Source organism: Panthera onca, chromosome A1, assembly GCF_046562875.1.
Source record: "Panthera onca isolate mPanOnc1 chromosome A1, mPanOnc1 haplotype 2, whole genome shotgun sequence".
Classification (NCBI taxonomy): Eukaryota; Metazoa; Chordata; class Mammalia; order Carnivora; family Felidae; genus Panthera; species Panthera onca.
Window position 1 is genome coordinate 98,898,305 of NC_138339.1, and position 18,573 is coordinate 98,916,877.

General features: G+C 41.6%; 1 protein-coding gene across 1 annotated transcript in view; it reads right to left on the reverse strand.

The window, feature by feature from the left end:
* Positions 1–18,573, reverse strand: part of SV2C (synaptic vesicle glycoprotein 2C) — a 221,133-nt gene that overhangs the window by 30,085 nt on the left and 172,475 nt on the right. Inside the window, exons 5-8 of the mRNA XM_060637781.3 lie at positions 4,103–4,236; positions 3,544–3,633; positions 928–1,038; positions 388–476 (exon numbers count right to left, since the gene is read on the reverse strand). Coding sequence (XP_060493764.3) covers positions 388–476; positions 928–1,038; positions 3,544–3,633; positions 4,103–4,236 — 424 coding nt within the window. The remainder of the gene's footprint in view (positions 1–387; positions 477–927; positions 1,039–3,543; positions 3,634–4,102; positions 4,237–18,573) is intronic.

Here is an 18,573-nt window from a genome sequence, read left to right on the forward strand (position 1 = left end):
ATGAGCTGGACGGTATGTGGGGGCAGTGCCAAGGCAGTTCCCTAAGATGAGAGCAGTTCTGGCATGTTCGAGGAAAAGCAAAGAGACCAGTGCGGCTGGTGCCGAGCAAATGAGGAGAGAAGGGTGGAGAAGCCATGGGGAGCAAATCACCCATGGTCTCGTCAGGCTTTTCAAGCACTACTGGTTTTGCCACCCAGCTTTAGGACAAATAAAGGTAAGTCGTTTATAAAAACTATAATTGTCAGCAAATCTAAACTGGAAAAAAAAAAAAAACTTTCCTAGCACATTAACAGCATCAAACAGTATAAGAAAGGAAAGCAGTGTGACTGGGAGTTATAGGGTGGAAATGTACAGATTTCACTCACGAAGAATTTAAATATTACTTACCCAAAGGACAGGGTGAACCAAACAATTGTAAGCTTTATTGTATTATCCCTGACTGGGTAGTTGAAACATCTCATGAAAGTCAACCAAATCTGTGAAATACGCAAGAGTTAGTTTTCTTTCACAGTTAGCCAGCCAACCCACTCCCCAACCCCCTCCACCAGTTACAAAAACACTGAGTTTTCTCTCAACCAGATTCATTCCAACTTAAAATGTAAAACCTGAAGGCTGTAGGGAACCAAATACTGCAAGTTTCACCTTTTAGCTTCCTGCAGGCCAGTGGGCAAAGTAACCCAAGACCTCAGGGCACCCCATCCCAGCCAAGACTCCTTGCCTAGCACTTTTCCTTCCCAAAGATGGAATGTCTTGGCTAGCCTGCTTATCCCATGGGGATCCTTTTACCTGGTGCTAGTGCTGGAATTAGGTGACCTGGGCAGAAGCGGGCACAGCCCTACTCATGGAACTCAGTGCAATCAATCCTGCTTCTGACCAACCTCAAATGCAACAGGTTGGGCAGCAAGTCAGGGCACACTTTTTACTTACTCCGTAGAGTTCTGTCCGGATCCGAACAAAACACCTCCGGTACCATGTTCCTGTGTCACTCTCAATTTCAATCAGTTCATCTATTTGTTTTGGGGTTTTGATTCTGTTTACCTGTAAAGAGTGACACAGGGTAAGTGCTGAGTTCTCTTCTCTGAAGGCTTATAATTTGTTTTGAAAGAAGCAAAACCCAACTCCCACAGAAAGTATATAATCACTCCATTCATATATGAGACTATTGGCACAAGTATACAGATCCCAACACCACCTAAAAGAAGCGAATGAAAGGGAGTACCATAGAGTAAAGGGGAAGAACAAGTAGCAATGGAATAATATGAAACCAAAATACCCTTCTTTGAATCTTAACCACAAAGGCACACATTAGCAGATAAAACATTCAGAGAGATTAGCTTCTGGATTAAGAATTATTTTGCTTGGAAGAGTCCAGGCCAGATGGCTTTCCAGGGGAATTCTACCAAACATTTAAGGAAGAGTTAACACCTATTCTCTTGAAGCTGTTCCAAAAAATAGAAATGGAAGGAAAACTCCTAAGCTCTTTCTATGAAGCCAGCATTACCTTGATTCCAAAACCAGACAGAGACCCCACGAAAAAGGAGAACTATAGACCAATTTCCCTGATGAACATGGATGCAAAAATCCTCAACAAGATATTAGCCAACCGGATCCAACAGTACATTAAAAAGTTATTCACCACGACCAAGTGGGATTTATACCTGGGATGCAGGGCTGGTTCAATATTCACAAAATAATTAATGTGATTCATCACATCAATAAAAGAAAGGACAAGAACCATATAATCCTCTCAATAGATGCAGAGAAAGCATTGGACAAAATACAGCATCCTGTCTTGATAAAAACCCTCATGAAAGTAGGGATAGAAGGAACATACCTCGAGATCATAAAAGCCATATATGAATGACTCAATGCTAATACCATACTCAATGGGGAAAAACAGAGAGCTTTCCCCCTAAGGTCAGGAACAAGACAGGGATGTCCACTCTCGTCACTGTTATTCAATATAGTATTGGAAGTCTTAGCCTCTGCAATCAGACAACATAAAGAAATAAAAGGCATTCAAATCAGCCAGGAGGAGGTCAAACTTTCACTCTTCGCAGATGACATGATACTCTATATGGAAAACCCAAAAGATTCCACTAAAAAACTGCTAGAATTGATTCATGAATTCAGCAAAGTTGCAGGATATAAAATCAACGCACAGAAATCGGTTGCATTCCTATACACCAACAATGAAGCAACAGAAAGAGAAATCAAGGAATCGATCCCATTTACAATTGCACCAAAAACCGTAACTCAGGAATAAATCTAACCAAAGAGTTGAAAAATCTATACACTGAAAACTATAGAAAGCTTATGAAAGAAGTTGAAAAAAGACACCAAAAAAATGGAAAAAGATTCCATGCTCCTGGATAGGAAGAACAAATATTGTTAAAATGTCAATACTGCCCACAGCAATCTACATATTCAATGCAATCCCTATCAAAATAACACCAGCATTCTTCACAGAGCTAGAACAAATAATCCTAAAATTTGTCTGAAACCAGAAAAGACACTGAATAGCCAAAGCGATCTTGAAAAAGAAAACCAAAGCAGGAGGCATCACAATCCCGGACTTCAAGCTCTACTACAAAGCTGTAATCATCAAGACAGTATGGTACTGGCCCAAGAACAGACACTCAGATCAATGGAGCAGAATAGAGAACCTAGAAATGAACCCACAAACGTATGACCAACTAATCTTTAACAAAGCAGGAAAGAATATCCAATGGAATAAAGACAGTCTCTTCAGCAAGTGGTACTGGGAAAACTGGACAGCGACATGCAGAAGAATGAATCTGGACCACTTTCTTACACCATACACAAAAATAAACTGAAAATTGGTGAAAGACCTATATGTAAGACAGGAAGCCATCAAAAGACCTATTGTTGACATCATTTATAAGACACTGAAGATCTTATTTACATTCACCTCATGTCTTATGATATGTCTGCCTAAACCTCTTTCAGATAAAACATTATTAGTCAAATTGTATATGACTGCATATGTAAAAAGATTTAAAAACCATTGTTCCTTCAAAAAATTCTATGCATCCAATTTTCAGTAATTAAAAAAATTTTTTTTAGTTTATTTTTGAGAGAGAGAGAGAGAGAGAGAGAGAGAGCGCGAGCAGGGGAGGGGTGGAGAGAGAGGAAGGCACAGAATCTCAAGCAGGTTGCAGGCTCTAAGCTGTCAGTACACAGCCCGATGCGGGCTCGAACCCACAAACCGTGAGACCATGACCTGAGCCGAAGTTGGCACTTAACCAACTGAGCCACGCAGGTGCCCCTAATTTTTAATAATTTAGACCAGCATTCCCCATTGAGAGTAAATTTTGTAACTAGAGGATGGAAGAGCATTCCATGCAGAGTGAACAGTACTCACAAGGGCAGTAAGCGCAACACGTCTCAGTGAAACAGAAATATGAGGAACTGAAAGATAAGCGTAGCTGGTGCAGAGAGAGAAAAATCCACAATCTGGCCTTTTCAGGAAAGGTTTCCTGGCCCCTGGCGTAGAGGATTCTCTGAGAAGCAAGTACTCACCGAGAATACTTTCTCAGGCTGACCCCGCGCTCTCATGTTTGTATCATGAATTAACTTCAGAATCATCCAAGCTTCATCATGCTTTCCAACCTAAGAAATGCAAATAGACAGTGAGGTGCGAAAAGATGAAACACTTATGCTCCCTGATTTTCCCATAACCATCTTGTGTTGTCAGGTCAAATTGGGTGTAACTGTGCAAATGGGATATCCCACTGGATATCCTTAAGGACATTAGCAGTTCAGTGGATGGGTGGACCTGTAACTATAAATAGCATCTTTGGCTGCTAAAATTTCATGTATAAAAAAATAAGACATCTTCTCTTCACTAAGTGAAAAGTTACTTGCTTCGGGAGGAACATTAGTGCTTTCTGGCCACGAGAAAGCTTTTTCACACACTGATCCTTTAAAAGCATATCCCCATGAAGCCAACCCCTCCATGGTTCCATAGCAGCAAGGGAAAACATACCTCCTAAAGAGGTAGACACACTTTCCTAGAATTCGCAAGGAACTCTTTCCAACATATGTAGCTTCCTTGAATATTTGTAGTTATAGGTGTTACCTCTAACAAGAACCGTGGGCTTTCAGGCATGAATGTGAGGGCCACCACTGAGGAGACACAGGGGAGCGCACAGACTATCACGAACACACGCCAACTATGAAACTGGTAGGCTGATCCCATGCTGAAGCTCCATCCTGGAAAAGGAAGAAGAGAAGAGTGAAGGACAGTGACCCTCAGACTGCCTTCTGGGAAAGCGAGGACCCCGCCATCATCGTGGGTGTCCACACTGCAAATTTATTAATCAAGTCTTAATAGAGAAGAACGACCCAACGTGGGGATTAGCCACAGTGACCAGCTCAAGTACACAACCACTGATAGGAGTGGTGAAAGAAAAACCAAAGGGGTCAGGGCTTAAGTATGGGGATGCATGTGTGCTTCTGTACAACCAAATTCCAAAGGCCATGATGAATTTGGAATGCTTTTTTCCAACAGACCACTGTGATGGGCATTTTGGTTTGCTCCTCCAGTCGCTGACTGCCCACTCCTCTCCACCCTGCTGTGTGCCAGGAAACAGACCACTATGAAGGGAGTCAACTGGCTCCCTTGCCCATTGGCTTCCACTGGGTTTGGATAAAGGAAGCAGGGACAGGAGACCAGAGAGTGGGGACAGGACACTTATTTCCCTTGCTTCCCTTCTGCCTTGCCCTGGCTGGGTAGAGGTTTGGCATTGGTTATGCTTGCCCTCTGGGCCCTTCTTCTATGGTCATAGCTCTTGTCAACTTCGGGCAGTCCCTCCCTCTTCTTGCCCTTTGATGCCCAGGGGGGTACAAGATGTCCTCCTGCTACAAGCTCCTGGGTACTTTATTATTCCCTACCAGTTTCTTTTAACTGTTTCCACATGACTCTTTAGTGATCCCTTGAAAGGGTGTCTTTGGTTTGCTGCCCAGCACCCAGACCAGTACAATTATTAAGAAACGGCAGTTGTGGTATCTTTCCATATGCACGTGTCCTAAAATAGATCAAGAGAATTTTAAATTTCTAAATAGTATTTTTACTATAATATATATAATAAAAACAAGAATTATGGGATACAAACAGAAAACTCTTTAAGAACTAAAAGAAAGCCAATATTTGGATGAGTATAGAATGGTTAAAAGCTACATTCAAACATAATTCTAAAGGAGAAATAATGAAGGATAAAAAAATCTAATTGAAAACAGAGAGGAAATGTATACAGGCATGGGTGAATTATATTAGTCAAAATTTTAGTTTTTGGCATTGCTTGGCATTTATAAGTCCTTCTGTGAACAAAAGCCAGGCCATCCCTAAGAGAGCAGTGTAATTATTCATTATTTACACAAGAGCCAAGTGAGATTCTGAGGGTGACAACTTCCTCAAGGCCACAAAGCTGAAGTTACATATCAGAATCTTCTCCACCAGGATTTGAGGCCACACTCAATTTCATGTCTATGCACACTCACTCATAAACACAATTTGTTGACAAATGACATAAACATCAGTGACATGCTGTATCAATCTTAGATTAATAAATATTACCTGGGAATTTAATACATGAGGATTATATGAACTGGTAAATTAACCACATCATAAACTTCAGGAGAGGATGTCTACTCTCAGTGTTCTATGTAGCAGAAATTCAAAAGCCTCAAATATCCAAAAACACAGAAGAAATTTTATGATGGAACAGAGAAAACATACCATGTTCACTTCACATTTGATCTGAGAGCTTCTCATAAAGAATGTTTTTTTAAAAAAGATCTAGATCCTATTATTTTACACACTGGATGAAAAAGAAAAGCTTTACATGGCTGAATGAAGCAAAAGCAATATTTTAAATGTCAGGCTACAGCACAGAACTACGTCACACTAGTGGATAGACCAGGAAACATCTTGTGATAGAATAATGCTCCCTCTCTATGTCCTCATCCCCATGCTTAGACCTGCGACTATGTTCCCCTATTGGCAAAGTTGCCTTGCAGGTGAGATTCCATTAAGGATATTGAGGTACAATGATTAAGTCATAGAGCTGGGCTCCTGCTTACATAAACAGAAGAGCCTTTTTGTAAGAGAAAGAGAGAGACAGAGATGTGATGACAAAAGTCAGAGGTGAGCTTGAGGAGAGACCTGAAGATACTACAGTTCTGGCTTTGAAGATGTAGAAGGGGCCACACACCAAGGAACGTAGGTGGCTTGCAGAGGCTGGAAAAAGCAAGGCCATGTATTTTCCCCTCGAGCCTCCAAGAAGCCCTGCCAACTCATCTAGGCTTCCAACTTCCAGAATTTGAGAATAATAAATTTGTGCTGGTTAAAACCAGTAAGTTTGTGGTGATTTCTTTTCTTTTTTTTAAACGTTTATTTATTTTTGAGACAGAGAGAGACAGAGCATGAATGGGGGAGGGGCAGAGAGAGAGGGAGACACAGAATCGGAAGCAGGCTCCAGGCTCTGAGCCATCAGCCCAGAGCCCGACGCGGGGCTCGAACTCACGGACCACGAGATGGTGACCTGAGCCGAAGTCGGACGCTCAACCGACTGAGCCACCCAGGCACCCCAGTTTGTGGTGATTTCTTACAGCAGCATGAAGAGAGCAATATGCTTCTCTTTGCAGTTACAGCTTTAGGGCTTACTTGATTGACAGCGATTACATTAAAGAATTTCAGCTCTTCTCTATGAAACCTCAGGTCCCTTGCTTTGGCTCGGACTTCTCTAGACGCTTCTCTGGTGATTTCACTCTCCTTCTTGACAGCTGGTCCTGGTATCGCCCTTCACTTCCCCTGCTCCTGAACATCACAGCAATAGGGAAGAGACTGATCGCAGTGTGATTCCAGTTGAGCACTTTTCAGCCTACAGAGGAAACTGGACTACACATAGAATCTAAACCCAGAGAAGAGCTAGCTGGTACAGAGTTCAGCTTTCCTCAGTTGAAAATGCAGTTTTTTCAGGTAGATTCTTCTCTCCAGCAGCCGAAGCTTAGCCTATTTGTTGTGTTTCATGTCATTCTCTACTTCATTAGCCATGAGGTTGGTCTTCTGACCCCGTGATTGGGGTGTGCGTGCATACATACATTGTGGTCTTGCTTTACATAAAGGGTGTGTGGTCCACTCATTTCTCTCTCCTTTTTTTTTTTTTTGCAATATGATTTTCCCTAGGCTCCAAAACTCTTTTGTAACCTTTTTAGGTCCCTCTTCAAATCTCTAGTCATCTACTCCACTCCTTGCACTTGACCCTACCTCCTGTTTTTTTTTTTTTTTTTTGAGAAAACAAACACAGAGAGAACCACATACATCTCATCTTCTCGCTGCTGAATACCCCTACCCACCCGCTCCTGTCCACACCCTCTTCCTTCCCTTAGGATCTTGGGCAGTTCGTCTGTGGAAACCAATCCAAGGTCAACCTGTCCACGTGGCTCTGGAGCCCAACCTTCTCTCTCTCTCAAGGACAGAACTCCTGTAGTTATCTATCCCTCCTCTCCAGCCCTCCTCATGGTGTTCTCTTGCCTTACTCAGTGGGTCATTTCCTCAGCACACCCATCTCCACCATCTAAGAAAAAACCCTGTCTTGACCCCCACAAGCCTCTCCAGTTGCACAGCTACTCCTCTATCCCCATCACAGCCAATTGTTCTCAAAAGAATGGTCTATAGCAACTCTATCCACTTTCTCATCCAATATTCTCACCTCAAATAGGCTTCTGCCCCCAAATTCAACAGAAATTGTGCCAGTCAAGGTCATCTGTCTTGCCAAATTTAATGGTCACTTCTCCATCCTCTTCTTACTCCAACTCTCTCAATCATTCCATATAGTTGACCTTTCTCTTTTCTTGGAAGAAGTTATTCTCCTTATCTTCCTCATCACTACATGTATTAGTTTCCTTCCCACCTCAATGACTTACCTTTAGTTTTCGTAATGGCTCTTTCTCTGACTAGCTCCCCAAAGTTGGTATATACCAAATATTGACTGTCAGTCCTGTTTTCTGGCTACAGGTTCTTTCTTGGAAGACTCATGGATTTCCATGACTTTAAGCACCATCTATATGCCATTGTCTCTGAAACACAGACTGTTTTCTTTCTAGAGCTCCAGAAACCCATCTCCATCTGCCTATTTACATTTTTACAGAGGTGTCTAATAAGCATCTCAAAGTTACTGTGTCCAAAATGGAACTTTTGATTTCCTGCTCTGCTATCAAAGAAAAGTCTTGTTTTTCCTTCAGTATTTCTCTTTCAGCAAATGATACACTGCCAGCCACCCAGATATTTGTGCCAAAAACCAGGACCACATCCTTGACTCTCCTTTTCCTCTCACCACACTCAAGGTCCAATCTCTCAGCAAACTCTATCTCTCCAATAGACCTCCAAGCCACCCATGTCTCCACCTCTCCCTGGTACCACAGAGCCCCTGTCTGGCAACACTGTACCCCTGACTTTCAGCAGGAGCCTCACTCTCCTTTCCCTGCCTCTCCTGGTGTGTCACAGGCCACTCTCCCGACATCAGCCAGACTTATCCTGTTGAAATGTCAACAAGAGCATTTCATTCTGCTTCCTGAAAGCCTCCAATGGCTCCCAAGACCTTTGGACTGAATCCAAATGCCTTGCCATGGCCTCTGGAGCCAACAGAAACAGATCCCTACCTACTTACCTGAGCTCACCTTCTGCTGGTCTCCTTGCCCTCTTGGTCCAGATCCACCTTCCTGCTGCCAGTTCTTTGAACATACAAAGCTTAATTCCATCTTAGGGGCTTTGCCTTATTTCCTTGGAAGCCCAGCCATACATTTGAAAATAATGTTTGTTATGTTTTAGCTGGCCTTTCTATGAGTTTTGAAAGTGAGAGGGTCTTTCAGGCAGTCTCATCACCAGTGTAGTTCCCTTGGGGTCTTTGCTTGATATTTTCCCTGCCAGAACTGCTCTGCCTGGATATTTGCATACATTCATGCTTCCTTCACACCTTTCAGGTCAGTTTAAGGTTATCTATCTCTTCAGAGAGGCCAATCACTGAATCCCACTCTCCATCACCAAGGCCTGTTTTATCGTTTCCACAGCACAAAGCTGTCAACCGCATTGATTCGTTGACATGTTTACTATTTGTCTCTCTCCCCGTCATCAGAGTAGGAACTTGGCTTTTGTTCCTCACCGATATATTCTCAGTGCCTACAGCAAGTCCTGGTCCATAGAATAATGTTTTTAAACATCTGCTAAATGAAAGCACACACACACACTCTCTCACAGTGTTCGTGTGTGTAGACGAACACATGAAAAACCATGGCAGGCTAGTAAGACTTATTTTCTATTGTCATTTTAAAAAATGTACTTATTTACTTATAGAGAGAGAGAGCACGGGAGCCAGGGAGGGGCAGAGAGAAGGGGAGAGAGAGAATCCCAAGCAGGCTCTGCACTGTCAACACAGAGTCCAATGTCGGGCTCCAACTCATCAACGTTGAGATCATGACCTGAGCTGAAATCAAGATTCAGATGCTTAACCGACTGAGCCACCCAGGAGGCCCTCTTTTGGCATTTTTTTTAAATGGACCCTAAATAGCAAAACAACATTGATTTACTTTTTCAAATTAAATTAGTAATTTATATAGTATAAAATTGATTGCTTTTTCCATTATACAGTTCAAGTTTGATCAACGTACAGTCACATAACCACCATCATAATCAAGATGCAGAGCAGTTCCATCCCCCTAAAACATTCCTCCCTGCTGCCCTTTTACAGTCACCCCTTCCTCCCTCCCTAACCACTGATAACCACTGGCTTTTATAGTTGTCTTTAGTTGGGCTTTTTCCAGAAGGTCATATGAGTGGAATCATACTGTACACAGCTTTTTGAATCTGGCCTAATACACTTAGAATAATGCCCTCATGCAGACTGTCGCACATATCAATACTTTGTCCCTTTTCATGGCTGACTACAATTCCCTCGTGTATGGGATGGATCCCAGCTTGTGTATCCACTCTCCAGCTGAAGGACTGCTGGACTGTTTCCAATTTCAGGTGATTATAAATGAAACAGCTGCAAACATTTCAGACAGGTTTTTTTGCATCCCTAAGACTTCCTTTTTTCTTGTGTAAATACCCAGGAGCGAGTTAGTCGAGTCATAGGATAAATTTATATTTAGTTTTATAAGAAACTGCGGAACAGTTTTCCACAATGGCTGTACCACTTTACATATCCCTCAGTAGTGTGTGAGAGCTCCAGCTGCTTCTCATCCTTCCTGCCACTTTTTTTTTGTCAGTTTAGGCATTTTTATTGGCCATTCTAATAGGTGTATAGTGGTATTTCACCACAGTTTTAATTTGCATTTCCTTACTGCCTAGTGATAACCTTAACTTACTTTGTTTATTCATTCATACTTTCTCTGAGTGCCTGTAAACGCTAGCCACAATGCTCCACGGTGTGGAGGCTAATAAGACTTATTTTCTGCCCTCAAGGAGTTCCAGTCTAGTTGAAGAGGCAGATATTAGTTAACAGACACAAGAAACAGTACCACCCATGCTAGAAAAGGTTATGAAGAAAGCGTGGTTGGAGTACAGAAGAAGCAGAGGTATCTACCCAAAGGAGTATTTTCTTCAGAGCCTCAGCTACATTTCTTTTCTGATTTGGGTCCTGAACAAAGAGCTAATTCTTCAATTTCTAACATCTGAGTTAGAGATACAATTCAAGTCAATACTTAAGAAGTGGGGGCGCCTGGGTGGTTCAATCAGTTGGCCATCAGACTTCAGTTCAGGTCATGATCTCACAGTCAGGGAGTTGAGCCCCGCGTAGGGCTCTGTGCTGACAGCTCAGAGCCTGGAGCCTGCTTCGGATCCTGTGTCTCCCTCTCTCTCTGCCCCTCCCCAGCTCATGCTCTCTCTCTCTCTCTGTCTCTCAAAAATGAATAAACGTTAAAAAAATAAAATAAAAAAGATACTTAAGAAGTGGATGACAACTGCCAAGACAGGTTGTGCCATGCTTGGTCAATAACTCTTTTCTTCCTTATTTCAACCATCTGACCTGGAGAGAAGGAGGACAGCTCTCAAGTGAGAGGAGGGAATCCTAGGAAGGGAGTCCACTGCTACTCCCCTTTTATGACATGCCCCTGCAGGAGGCAGGGTCAAAGACTGAGGGATGATATTCTGTGGCTTGAATGAAAGATAGACACAGTGAAGGTTTTCAGGAATGGCTGTGCAGATGCTTTGTTAAACTAAAACACCATTACCTGGACCAAAAGCGAGTAAAAGAATGAAGTGGTGAGACACTGACCACCCTATTTAGCCATGAATTCTTGGGACTCCTCTCCAGCTCTATTTCAAGATGGCTTAAATTTGAGTTTGAAAATGATATAAAACCTAAACCACAAACATCAGGAAGTGGGGAGACATCCACAGGAGTGAAGGACTGGAAAAATAAACCAAGCCACATGCAACTAGGAAAGTGGGTTGTTGCTTTAGGACACTCATCTGCACTTACAAAATGGATTCTCTTAAATGAGCCTTCTCTGTTGGCACCCACACCTTTCTTGTCTTAAAAAAAAAAAAGATGCTTGTGTGGGAGGTAGTTCTAATTATCCTTTGGACTTTGTTTAAAAAAAAAAACTCATTAAAATGTCAGAGTGAGGGATTTATCTACATATAATGTAAATTCCATGCAAGGAAGGACCTCAATTAGGGTATTACAGAAAGCAGTTACTGCATAGCGCTAATCAGTGTGACGCTAATAAGAGCATTATGTGTCCTGCATAATAATCAAGGCCATTTACAAGCCTCAAGCCAATGTGCTTTAGGACTGCAGAAACCAGCTGCCTCCCCAGTGGTGTGACTGTCTGAAATCTTTCAGGGTGCCAAGGCAGAGGTATGTGATGCATGCAGAAGAAGAATGCTGGCTTTCATGTTCCTTTTTGGCCTTGGTCTCTGATGCACTGGGGAATGAACACCTACTTTACTGATCACTATTTGGTTGCCAGTTATGTGATATTATTAGGACACAGCCTTTGGTAGGAAGGCAGATTTTAGGTGCAAGACACAGATTCAGCGTTCGAAAACATAAACAATCCATGTTAATAACAAATAAATATTCTATGTGAGATGAGTTTTTAATAGCCAAGAAGTAAACCACCTATATTTATTTGTCACTGGTCTTCATTCACAAGGTATACAGACAACTAAAATTCTCTTTAGAAAAGCAGCTGAGGGGCGCCTGGGTGGCTCAGTCGATTAGGCGGCCGACCTCGGCTCAGGTCACGATCTCGCGGTCTGTGAGTTGGAGCCCCGCGTCGGGCTCTGTGCTGACAGCTCAGAGCCTGGAGCCTGTTTCGGATTCTGTGTCTCCCTCTCTCTGACCCTCCCTGTTCATGTTCTGTCTCTGCCTGTTCCAAAAGTAAATAAAAACATTAAAAAAAAATTAAAAAAAAAAAGAAAAGCAGCTGAAAATCCATTTTCTCAAGTGGCCAACAAACATAGGAAGGGAACAATGACCAGATGAATTTGTGATTTTAGTCTTACAGAAATAAAATCATATCCCCTCAAAAGATCACTGGTTTATATAAATACTGTCTAATCAATATGAAACATTAACACTTGGCTAGAAACTCAGGTTGTCATGCATCTAAAGTCACCTGTGGCTTTACAGCCAGATGCAGCTGGACAGTCCCTGTTGCTCATAGCAGAGATTTTCACCTTCTCTTTATTTGTGAAGAAAAAGAAGAGGAAAAAGAAGCAGGGGGGAGGGGAAAAGTTAAATAAACCATGGTATAGCCATGCAAAAGCACACCATATAGCTACTTGCAAAGAACGAGGTGGATCTTTCTGAACTGATATGGAATATGTCCAAGTTACACTGTTCAGTAAAAAAAAAAAAAAAAAAAAAAAAAAAAAGTTCTTTTCCAAACAGTGTAAATAGTAATGATTTCAATTTTATATACACATAAAACATGTCATATGTAGAAAACAAGCTGGGGGGGGGGGGGAAGGAAATAGACTAAACTATTTTATTTTTATTTCATTTTTAAAAATTTTATTTTAGGGAGAGAATGTGGGCAGAGGAGAAGGGCAGAAGGAGAAAGAGACTCTTAAGTGTGGAGCCCAACACAGGGCTCAATCCCACGACCCTGGGATCATGACCTGAGCCAAAATCAAGACTAAGATGCTCACTCAACCGAGCCACCCAGGCAGCCCTTTATTTTTATTTTATTGTATTTTTTAAATTTTTACTAAGCTATTTTAACCGGCAACTCAAGGTACGGAGTGGGTGCTAACGGGACTTTCACTTTTCGGCATTACTTGTTTAATTTGAGTATCATATTACTTTGTAATATTTTTTATTCAGAAAAGGAGAAAAAGCTTTTCAAAGAGTTGTAAACCTTTGATTTTTCTCAAGTACAAGGTATGATGGGAAGAGAGAAAGGATAAGGAAAGTGGAATGAGAACTGTGACACTACTCAGCATCCATAGAACTTGTGGAACTAAACCAAGGTTGATTCTGATCGGGACGAATCAAAACATTGCCACTACAGGGGCGCCTGGGTGGCTCAGTCGGTTGGGCGTCCGACTTCAGCTCAGGTCACAATCTCGCGGTCCGCGAGTTCGAGCCCCGCGTTGGGCTCTGGGCTGATGGCTCAGAGCCTGGAGCCTGCTTCTGATTCTGTGTCTCCCTCTCTCTCTGCCCCTCCCCTGTTCATGCTCTGTCTCTCTCTGTCTCAAAAATAAATAAACGTTAAAAAAAAAATTAAAAAAAAAACATTGCCACTACAGTGCTCATTTATGGATAGCAATGACAAAGTGCCAGCGACTACCTTGGTGTCTCCAGGTGGGAGAGAAAACAACACTCATAGACCTTTGATCTTTGAACCAGTAACTCTAATCATTTTCTGATTTTGGATTCTTGGGGCAGAGGCCAGCTGCATCTTGAGCTGCAATCAGCACTACTGCCAACACTGATACACAAAGCAATCACACACACACACAAAAATTGGCAGGGATCTGCCTGCAGCACATAACCACGCCTTTGAAAAGTGCGAGCCAATTCAGCTGGAATTATGCACTCCAGGGAGAGGGCCCAAGTCCAACTAACTGCAGGAGTCATCTTTCTCTAAGAGGAGGCCCAAGCAAAAGCTCATTTTCCCTATTAGTTTCTCTATTTCTGTCTCTGAGCTCTGGTCCTACCATTTGGAATGCACAGAGTGAGTGGTCAACAGCAGAAGGAAGTCATGTTACGCTTCTGGTTCCTGAGTGTGGCTTGTCACCCTAACCGTGCTTTCAAAGAAACAAACTTCCTGGTGGCTTTTTTGGAAGTTATTTATTTTGAGAAAGAGAGAGAGAGAGAAAGCAAGCAAGGGAGGAGCAGAGAGGGAGGGAGAGAGAATCCCAAGCAGGCTCCACACTGAGCGCAGAGCTCAATGTGGGCTCCACCTCACAAGAACCGTGAGATCATAACCTCAGCCAAAATCAAAAGTCAGACACTTGACCAACTGAGCCAGTCAGGTACCCCGACCTGGTGGCTTCTGAAAGAAGTTCATGGGCTGGGTTTCCAAGGTTACTTTTTTCTGTTATATCTTCTGTGAGTGCTTCAAATATGAAAAGAGAGAATGAGAGGACCTTTCCAGAAAGAATTCCTGCTGCATGTATGACTCATTTGAACATGGTGTTTCCCAAGCTCCACCGAAAGAAATGAGTCCAAGGGTTTGAAAAAAGCTGATAGCATAAACTGTGTGTGTGTGTGTGTGTGTGTGTGTGTGTGTGTGTGCATGTTTGTGGCTGTGTGTGTTTCTGATTTCAACAAAGGTCTTTGGGGATTTTCTTTTGTAGACAGTAATATAATATTAATATTATGATAATGTAGGTCAATTAAAATTTTATCAAAGATTTTTATGTAAATATTTACTACAGTAGCCTATAAAACTGGCAAATTTTGACCACATGCAAATGAAGCTTCTATCGTAAGTACATATACAGGCAGCTCATTACTTTTTAAATATACATTGTTATATATTCATATATATTATAGCATATCTTCTAAACACACATTGACATTCCTTCTCTATTTTACTCGCATAAATATTTACTTAAAATTAACTGTATATGTATGCAGGTTTATATTAATATATAAACTCGTACAGAAGCTGATGACCAGTCTTTGGAAACTGAAGAGCAAATAAAACCAAATACTGGCAAGTCTTACACTGGGTAGAAAGTTGAGCTAACAGACTCTAAAGTTCATTCTAGGGCTAAGCTTCTTTCTGATTCTAAAATCTTGTGCCTAGAACAAATGAAGCCATAAGAAATTCTTTCTGGAGTATAGATCCATGATAAGAAATGAAGCACTTTCAAACTTGACAAAAATAAAACTCAACAAACTTGTAAACTTAAACTGCAGTTAGTTTGGACACAAATGCCAAAGGCTGGGAGAGGACTCATGGCAAGATAATGATACTTATTTGATATATTTGTAACTCAGTCTGCTATTAAAGTAGCTGTCCTTAAAAATCCTTTTAAATTATTTTGTAATCGAAGTACAGTATATATGTATATATATGTATATAATGTATATAACATATATATATATAATGTATATAACATTAGTTTCAGGTGTGAAACATAGTGATTTGACAAGTCTGTTCCTTATGCTGTGCTCATCATGAGTGTAGCTGCCATCTGTCACTTTACAAAGCTATTATGATATCATTGACTATATTCCCTATGCTGTGACTTTTATCCCCATGATGTAGTCACTCAATAACTGGAAGCCTATGTCTCTCTCTCCCCTTCGCCTGTTTGATCCATCCCTGTACCTCACCCCCTTTGGCAGCCATTAGTTTGTTCTCTGTATATATGGGTCTGTTTATGTTTTTTGGTTTTTAGATTACAGGTACAAGAAATCATATGGAATTTTATCTCTATGATTTATTTTACTTAGCATAACACCCTCTAGGTCCATCCATGTTGTCACAAATGGCACAATCTCATTCTTTTTTATGACTGAGTAATATTCCATTGTATATATACCACATCTTTATTCATTCATCTATTGATGGACACTTGGGCTGTTTCCATACCTTGGCTATTGTAAATAATGCTGCAATAAAAACAGGGGTGCATATATCTTTGTGAATTAATGTTTTCATTTTCTTTGGTGAAATAGCCTATAGTGGAATTATTGGATGTGAGATCTCTACTTTTAATTTTTTGAGGAACCTCCATATAGTTTTCCACAGTGGCTGTGCCAATTTTCACATGCACCAAGAGAGCACAAGCGTTCCTTTTCCTCCACATCCTTGTCAACACTTGTTTCTTGTCTTTTTTATTTTGGCCATTCTGACAGGTGTGAGATGATGTCTCATTATAGTTTTGATTTGCATTTCCCTGATGATTACTGATGTTGACCATCTTTTCATGTGTCTATGGGCCATCTGTGTCTTTGGGAAAAATGTCTCTTCAGGTCCTTTGCCCATTTTTTTATTGGTTATTTTTTTGGTTTTGAGTTGTGTCAGTTCTCTATGTATTTTGGTTATTAATCCCTTATTAGATACATCATTTGCAAACATCTCCCAATCAGCATGTTGCCTTTTTGTTTTATTGACAATTTCCTTTGCTTGCAAAAGCTTTTTATTTTGGTATAGTCTCAGTTATTTGTTTTTGTTTCCGTTGCCTCAAGAGACACATCTACAAAAATGTTTCTATGCTCCATGTCAAAGAAATGACTGCCTATGTTTTCTTCTAAGAGTTTATGGTTTCAGGTTGCATAGTTCAATCTTTAATCCATTTTGAGTTTATTTTTGGGTATGGTCTAAGTAAAATACTTTTTTTTTTCCTAAACAGTGTTCCATACAACTTCAGGGCCCCTATTCTATTCCAGATCAGGACTTCTTTTTGTTCTTTGCACATAGCCTCAGCAAGATCTAATTAATGATCAACAAAAGCTCTCTGCCCATTCCCTGAAGATTTTCAATGATATGGCACAAAAATACTAATGGAATCCATTCTTAGGTGAAAGATCTTTCCCCAGGGTAGGGATAAGGAGAAGGTCATAATATTTCCAGTGTTATGACAACAGAGGTCAGCCTGAGTGCTCTTTGTCGCTGATGCCAAAGGTCATACTCATACATCTTTGCTAACTGTTGACCTGTCTACCTGCTTCTTTTTTCTAGCCCCATTTCTTGCCTGTAGTCTCTGATCCAGAACAAATCATTTAACACTTGACAAGTTAAACAGCTGTTTAGCTCATGATTCAGGCCCAAAATGACCCTTAGATCTTTGTCATTTATGTCAAAGAAATTCCATGCTAATGGGCTGGGAAACACATGCAACCACATGACCTGGGAGCTCTGGTTTCCAGGCCTTCTGCCTCAAGGAAAGGGACATTGAACGCTCCTTCCAAGTCCTGTGGATGGCAATACAACTCTGGAGAGGTCCCTATTGGCCCCATCACCAGATATTGCTTACTTGTATCCAATTTAACTCCACTGAGAGAACAACTTTCACATCATCTCAGGTTCCTGAGACTCACTGACGCCAGATGTTTCTTCAAAGGCCCCAACCCAAGTGGAGGCACTCAACCTTCCTCACAGCTTTCCACACCACATATGTGAGAGTCAGCCTCTACTCTCCTCCTTCTCTATGTCCAGTTGACCACTGAGAAATGCAACCCTATTTTCTGTATATCTTCCAAGCCTCTCCCTGCCTCTCCATTCCTGCTTTCCTTGAGGCCCTTGTCCTCCATAACCTCATAGGGCTGATCTGCAGCTGGCATGGATCTTCATGGCTGTGCCCACTGCTGAAATCCTGAAGGACACACATCATGGGGGTTGCTCAGAACCCTCGCACTGTGGACCTCTCATGGTAAAGCCACAAAGGGGTAGCACCAGCCTAGCAGCAGGCCTTGGAACCTGGCTCCAGGGCTTTGGTTTTCTCTCTTCTGACTGGTCACAGCCCTGTCGCTAAATAATTATAATACCTTCTCCCTTTAATAGGCTCCAGCTTCCAATCTGCCTAGTCTAGTCTATTTTCTGAGTACTTCAAGAGATGTTTCTATCCTATTACTCACCAACATAAAACCTTTCCAGTGGTTCTGTGTAGGCCCTTCAGGATAGAGTCCAGAGTTTTCAGTGTGACCACAGGCCCTCCAACACCTGGCTCCTGCCTCGGTCTGCATCCTCATTCCTCACGGACCGCTCCTTCTACCATTTATTACCTGCAGATACTTTGCAGCTTCACTATTCCTTACCCTTGTCAATTTGGAGAATTCCTAAACTTTAGTCTTCTATTAGCCAATTAGAGAGAAGTGTTCTCTATAAATTCTTCTGGACACATTAAAAGGTATTCACTTCCCCCTCCCAGTGAGTTTTCTGGATATTCTGTAAATTCCCACAGGGCTTAGCACAGTGACGGGGAGCAAAGCCCCATGAGAGAGTGATTAATTTATCTCCAAGTCTGTTCCTTGAAGCCGGGGGCCACATCTTATTCATCTTTAGTATAAAATGGCAAAGAGTAGTCATCCAGCAAATGTTTACTTAATTACCAATGAAGAACCCACTCTTGGATTCCTT